Source organism: Condylura cristata, unplaced genomic scaffold (genome assembly GCF_000260355.1).
Source record: "Condylura cristata isolate star-nosed mole 26May11 unplaced genomic scaffold, ConCri1.0 scaffold00008, whole genome shotgun sequence".
NCBI classification, from domain to species: domain Eukaryota; kingdom Metazoa; phylum Chordata; class Mammalia; order Eulipotyphla; family Talpidae; genus Condylura; species Condylura cristata.
In genome coordinates, this window is record NW_004567109.1 from 21,334,916 (window position 1) to 21,341,633 (window position 6,718).

Consider the following 6,718-nt stretch of genomic DNA (forward strand, 5'->3'; position numbering starts at 1 on the left):
AAGAACAAATTATCTAGGAACTAGTCAAAACCATGTCCTGAGATGGCAGTGATGGCAAGAGGAAAGTTAATAATGATCATGAGACCCAGAATTCAGTGGGGAAATGTATTCCAAGTGAGAGATGCCCAGAACCCTGTGAATATTTGGGAAGGGTCTTAAATCTTTATCTCCCTTATTGGGGGGTGGGGGTGGGCGTGGTTAGGGACTCTTGAAGGAAAGCATTAGCCTCAGGAGTTTGGAGGCATCCACTGACTCAGGTTATTTAAGGGTAAGTATTCAATTCACAGACATAGACATATGAATCCTCATTCTGAGTATTATATTGGGATAATTCTTGGTAACTGCTTAGTACAGTGCCTGGTACACAGAAAGAACTCAGGGTATGTTAACTGTTGTTTCCTTTTACTTTCTTCCATTCCCTCCACTCCCTCCACACCTTTCCTTCAAGGCTCCATTCATTCTTTTCCAAGGGCTCGCAGGGGCTCGTCACCGCTCCCTTCGTGCGAGCCCAAGCTCCGCCCCTCGTTTATCCGACGGGTTCCCGAGGGGCGGAGCCGAGGCAGAGCCCAGTACGAAGCAGCGGAGGTGGGGCGCATGCGCGGGCTGGACTGGGTGGAGGTGGAGAGGAAGAGCTGCCGGAAGTAGGAGGCTGAGGTGGTGGCAGAGCAGGCGGCAGCTGCCAGGGAAACCGAGGCGCGGGACGCACGGCCCGCAGACAGGCGGGGGGTCGTCTTCTGCTTCCCCCCTCAGGAGGCCCGGGAGCCCCTTTGTCTGGTTAAGGGTCCCTGGTCGTCAGCTTTCTCTTGTCTCGGGCCTGCCGAGGGGGCTGGGGGCCCGCACTTGAGGGGCTGCAGAGTGGGGGGCGGGCACCGCTGACCGGAGAAGGGGCTCCGGGGCTGGGCCGAGGAGAGGGTTCTCTCTCGCTCAGGAGGTGCCCCTGGGCAGGGAACCGGGAGTCCTCACCTCCGAACTGAGGCAGAGGTTGCTGGGGGCGAGGAGGGCGCGTCGCCCTCTGCCCCCGCCGGCACCCTGGCGATGACCGGCAAGTCAGTGAAGGACGTGGATCGGTACCAGGCGGTCCTGGCCAACCTGCTGCTGGAAGAGGATAACAAGTTTTGTGCGGACTGCCAGTCTAAAGGTAGCGCATCCTTCCCGGGGGCGAGGGGCCCGGCCGCGGGCCGAGCTTGGGAGGCGGCCTGTCTGGGGAGGGGGTTTCTGGGCTTGGGCCGCCTCGAAAGGAGACGCGTGCTACTCTTGCTAACGAGGCTGCGAGGTGTTCTGCAGCGCCTGCCTTGGTGTGGGGAAAGGTTGCCATGCGTGTGCGTGTGTGTGTGTGTGTGTGTGTGTGTGTTTGGGGGAGGAGGGCGGAGGGGGTGGAAGTGTCGTGATACGTGCAGGTGAGAATGTCGGTATTTCTAGGCTCTGAGTGAGTCTGGGCCAGTTGGCAGCCCAGAGGCAGCCCGAGCTCTCAGTATGCCCCCTTGCAAAGCTGGGGGTGAACTGCAGAGTGTGGTGTGTGTGTGTGTGTGTATGTGAGAGAGAGAGAGGGAGAGGGAGAGAGGAGAAAGTGAGATAACGAGGAGGAAAAATGCTTAAATGATTTTTAAAGGTGGTGATTGTTGCTGCCTGCTATTTAGTTAGCAGCTCCTGTCATTTGACAGCCTTTCTGACTCTGACAGAGCGCCTAGGGCCTTTCTTCCTGGATGTGTGCAGTCAGAAACTGCCTCATGCAGTGACACAGTGCGGATTTCTAGACAGCCTAGCCCTGGCTTGTGGGGTGCGTTGGAGGCCTTGTGTGTGTGCGGTGGGAGAACTAGCAGATCCTGGCTGTAGTGCAGGATCTGCTTAATCAGGGAGGGAAAGGAAGCCAGGGATGCAGCGAATTTGTCAACTTGTCGCTTCCAGGGTGATTACCCTTCTAAAGGTGAAATAAGATCATTGTAAAATGGCAGAGCCATTTAGCCTTTGTTTTCAGTGGCCTCAAAGATTCAAGATTTCGTAAAAAAATCATGATAGGAAGGCTTGATTATTAGTGAAACGTTCGCCCTCAAAATGTACAGACACAAACTTCTGTCAATATTTTGTTTCCTTATTTTCTTTTGGCATTCTCTGGCATATAATTGAAGGAGTTGGGATAATTCTTCTCTGCTTGGTTGGGGGAAAAGAGATTGTTGGATTTGGGGAGCTGTTAATTTAGTTTTAATTTAGTTTTGTTCATAATGCAGTGGATCTGCCAAGGTTGTTGGCCATCGAGCTTATTGAAAGGAAGTAAATGCTAAATTGATGCTTTCAAGTCATTTTTCTTTTATTTTAGAAAAATAAGATTATATAAAGAGAATAAGGGAACTCTTATTCTGTATCAGACATTGATTTGGATACCTGCTAATATATTTCAGTGTCCTTCAGAAAGCAGGTTCCCAGACTTCTTTCCTGAATTTTGCTTTAGCAAGTATTAATTTTGAAAAGTACGTTAGAATCAGCTTGTGATGAGTAGGGATTTTTAGCTGACTTGTGTAAGATCTATTTAAAAACTTGGTTTAAAATTTAGGAGTGTTTCTCTTGGCCTTCCTAAAATTCCAGTGCCCTCAGTTGACAGATCTTGAGTCACAGTGAATCAACCCACTGGAGTGAACATTGTTACATTTGAGGTGTCAAATGCCATTTTGATGATTCGTACTACCCCCAGCCTTCATTTCTCAAGACATTCTAATACTCATGTTCTAGTAAAATATGGCATATGGAAGATAGAGGTTAATTCGTCACTTCCTCCAAATTTTCCATTGCTTTTTATCAATAGCATTAGGGGGGGTCAGGTAAGGAAACATTTGTTAATACATAATGAGATCTAGTAACTGTAGCATGTCAACTTTTTAAACTGTTGTTCATGGCAGAATCCTGGTTCCTAAAACAATTGCTTTTCACAAATAACTTTTATATTTTGACTTGGTATCTTTAGTGGCTTGACCATAATAACAAAAATCTTTCAGCTCAGTTAAGTAAACCATGTATTGAGGCCTCAGCTTACCCAAATTGTGAATGATCTCGCTGCTTCTCTAACTCCTCTCCTTTTCCCTAGTTTTGGTTGTCTTAGTGATCGTGTGAACTATCAGATCATGCCTTAAAGAAAAAAGATACTATCACTTGCTGTAGGGCCAAAGAGGTGGTTTCCTCATCACCCAAAACTATCAAGTTATTGTGACCTTTGGTTAATATTTTTGGAGCAGCTTAAGTAGTGATAGAAGAGAGGACAAACATGTTGAACATTTCAAATATGTTGATGGTAATTCTATATATGTTTTTTTTTTTTTTTAAAGATTTATTTATTTATTCATACAGAACTGGGGTACAGGCCAGAGATGCGGAGGGTGAGAGGATTCACCAGAGACAGAGTGGGGAGCAGAACAGGCAGATCGACGAAGTACACTGCTGAGGGGAGCAGCGGGCGGGTCAGGAGAGGTCTGCCACGCCATGTGGTCACCTCCGGGGCAGGCGGGAATCGAACTCATGCGGAAGCGGCCCTAGATTCTCAGTGTTGTGCTTTAACCCGCTGCGCCACCAGGGAGGGCCTATATATGTTTTTAAAATAAATCCTTGGTGATGTTGCTCACGCTTTAGTTTTTAGGTCTTCAATTTCATATTTTACCAGTGTTCCTGGAATGACTCCTAGTCAACCTCTTCAGACTAGTTTCAATTAAATACAGACTTATTTACCATGAAAGGATCTCCCTCTCTGATGACCTGAATACTTGTGTCTGCTTTTGGAACAAGTTTTGTAAAAAATTGAGAACTGCTTAATGAACAAAGAATCAGAATGGAAGAAGTTTGATGGTCTTCAGGAATATTTACTTCAGACTCTGAAACACCACAAGAATTCTGGAGCCTTACAGCTCTTAGTAATAATTTTTCACTTTTCCTTCTGCTACATCTTAATTTCTGAAATATTTTTACATAAATCACCTAATAGTGGCTTTACCTCTCTGCCAATTCCCATTATATACTTATAAATTAAAATTTACTTTTTGAAAAAGGTAGCACTTTCATGCGGTTTGAAATTCAAAAGGTACAAAACGGAATGTGTTTAGCCAGTTTTTCTTTTCTAGAAGTAATCCCTCTTGGTCATTTCTTTTGTGACATTTAAGAGATAATATATACATAGACAAACAACTACAATTTAATCTATGTTTTGGAGTGTTTTTATGCAAATTATAGCATATCACCCATAGTTCATGACACCCAGCATTTTTCAAACAACAGTATAACACGGAGATTCTCCAAGCACATCAAGGAACTTCCTCATTCTTATATAGTATTTTCTAAGGCTTTATCTAGATTATCTTGTACCTCTTTTTTTTTTTTTTAAGATTTATTTATTTATGCATACAGACCTGGGGTACAGGCCAGAGGTGCAGGGGTGGTGAGAGGCTTCACCAGACACAGAGTGGGGAGCAGAACAGGCAGATTGACAAAAATACACTGCTGAGGGGAGCAGTGGGTAAGACTGGAGAGGTCTGCTGTGCCATGTGGGTCACCTCCCTGGCTGGGGACCTAATCCCCTGCTGTGGCTATCTCTAGTATTGTGCTTTAACTTGTTGCGCCACCAAGGAGGTCCCACCATCCTTAACTCTTATCAGCCCATGTTTCAGGTGACAAAGAAGCAGTTGTGGAGGCGCTGTCAACTTTATGTTGGAACATCCAGTTAAACTCTTTTTACTTTGCCTCTTTTAGCCTTGTGACCTTCAGCTCATTATCACCTAAGTTTTTCAGTTTAATTTTCCTCATTTGAATAAACAAAGTGCTTCAAACTAATGTGTTAGGCAAATGTAAGCATTAATTATTATTACCATTACTGATCATACTTATTTTATCTTTATGTACTTCATTTACTGATTTTATTCTCTGGTTGTTGGAAGCCACAGTTAGAATGACTCATCCAGCAATCCCCAAGTCTTTAAGCCAAAGCCATTTCCTTCATATGGAGGCTCTGGCTTTTTTGCAAATGTTCTCTATGGTACCCTTTGAGCATGGTCTCTGGATGTTTCCTGACTCTTCAAACATGTAGGAAAGATGAGACTAGGGATTCCTTTTGTAGAAATTTTCTAATAGTAGTTCTAAATTTCATTTCCAGTGAATGAATCTCTAGCTTTGCTTTGTATTTGCTTTCCATAGATAGCTAAATCATTGCTTGTTAAATGTCCATAGAACATGAACATTCCCATCAATTTTTTTTTTTAAGAATTATTTATTTGTGCATACAGAACTGGGGTACAGGCCAGAGGCTCAGGGGTGGCGAGAGGCTTCACCAGAGACAGAGTGGGGAGCAGAACAGGCAGATGGAGGAAATACACTGCTGAGGGGAGCAGCGGGCGGGTCAGGAGAGGTCTGCCACGCCATGTGGTCACCTCCGGGGCAGGTGGGAATCGAACTCATGCGGAAATGGCTTTAGATTGTCAGTGCTGTGCTTTAACCCACTGCGCCACCAGGGAGGGCCCCCCATCAATTTTTAATTATTTTAGCCCTATCTGTGGAACATTTGGAGTTAAAAAAAAATTCCAACAGATCTAGACAACAGATGGAGTTTCGCTTCCATTTCCAGTTGTTAAACACCGTTCTGTAGTCAAGATCAAATAATTTGTTGGAGTTTTACAGCTAATGCACTTTACTCTGACAGTTGTCGTTAGGTTGACACAGTTTTACTGAAAGTAATTTATCAAAGTCCCCATTAGCTTGTCTTTTAATATCAACTTGTTAAGCCTGTTCCCTGGGAGATACTTTTGTATTTGTTCTTCCTGTCCTTTAAATATTATTCTGGGGCAGGGGATAGTGTACAAAATGCCATGTCTTTTAAGAGGAACTGTTTGCAAGCCTGCAATACTGTACTATATATATTTATCTAGAAAATATTTGTTAAGCACCTACTTTGTGTCAGACACTGTACCAGGCTATACAGATTAAAACACAGGGCCTTTGGTCTCAAGGACTTTAGAGTTTAATGGGTAGCGGATATGTAAACAGATATATGATGCAACCAAGTAATTAACATGAAGGCATTGTGTGAAGGGAGAAGTGAAAGCATTGAAGACACAAACAAGTCTGCCTCAGGAAGTTGTGGCTTTACAGAGAGAATGATAAGCATGACTTTGTCAGGTGACTTTAGGGGACTTTGCATTGTAGGCAGAGGAAAAAGAATTTACCAAGGTGCCAGCGTATGCAGTATTGTGACTGTGTGAACGCACAGGAGAGGATTCTTTAGTATATTTTGACTACATGTTGGGGAGTGCCAAGGAATAAAATTTTTACAGGTAGGCAGGGGCCAATAAACTTAAAATCCTAGCACTGAAGTTGGTTTGCTCATATGCTTTAGAGTCTTTTTGTGTCAGAAGCCCATAGTCTGAGAAGTTCACCTGCTACTCAAATAGAATTATAAGTATTGCAGACATGAAATGTTTTGTAATTGTTGAGAGGAAGGAATGTCTGAGTATTGTACCTCAAGCTCTCCTGGGAAATGTACCTTTACACAAATGATGGATTATTTTAGAAAAATCTAGTGAAATGCCAGTGGTAGATACTGTGTCATTTTTGGAGTTGATGAAATTGACTTTTGAGGCTGAATATGCTTTTCATCCATCTATCCATCCATCCATCTATCTATCTATCTATCTATCTATCTATCTATCTATCTATCTATCTATCTATCTATCTATCTATCTATCTATCTATC

General features: G+C 43.7%; 1 protein-coding gene across 2 annotated transcripts in view; it reads left to right on the plus strand.

The window, feature by feature from the left end:
* Positions 1-615: 615 nt before the first annotated feature.
* Positions 616-6,718, plus strand: part of SMAP2 (small ArfGAP2) — a 41,475-nt gene continuing 35,372 nt past the window's right edge. Inside the window, exon 1 of one of the 2 annotated variants that reach the window (XM_012722662.1) lies at positions 616-1,138. In XM_012722662.1, coding sequence (XP_012578116.1) covers positions 1,036-1,138 — 103 coding nt within the window. In that variant the 5' untranslated portion in view covers positions 616-1,035. The remainder of the gene's footprint in view (positions 1,139-6,718) is intronic. The other variant, XM_004678848.1, reaches the window with a different exon arrangement.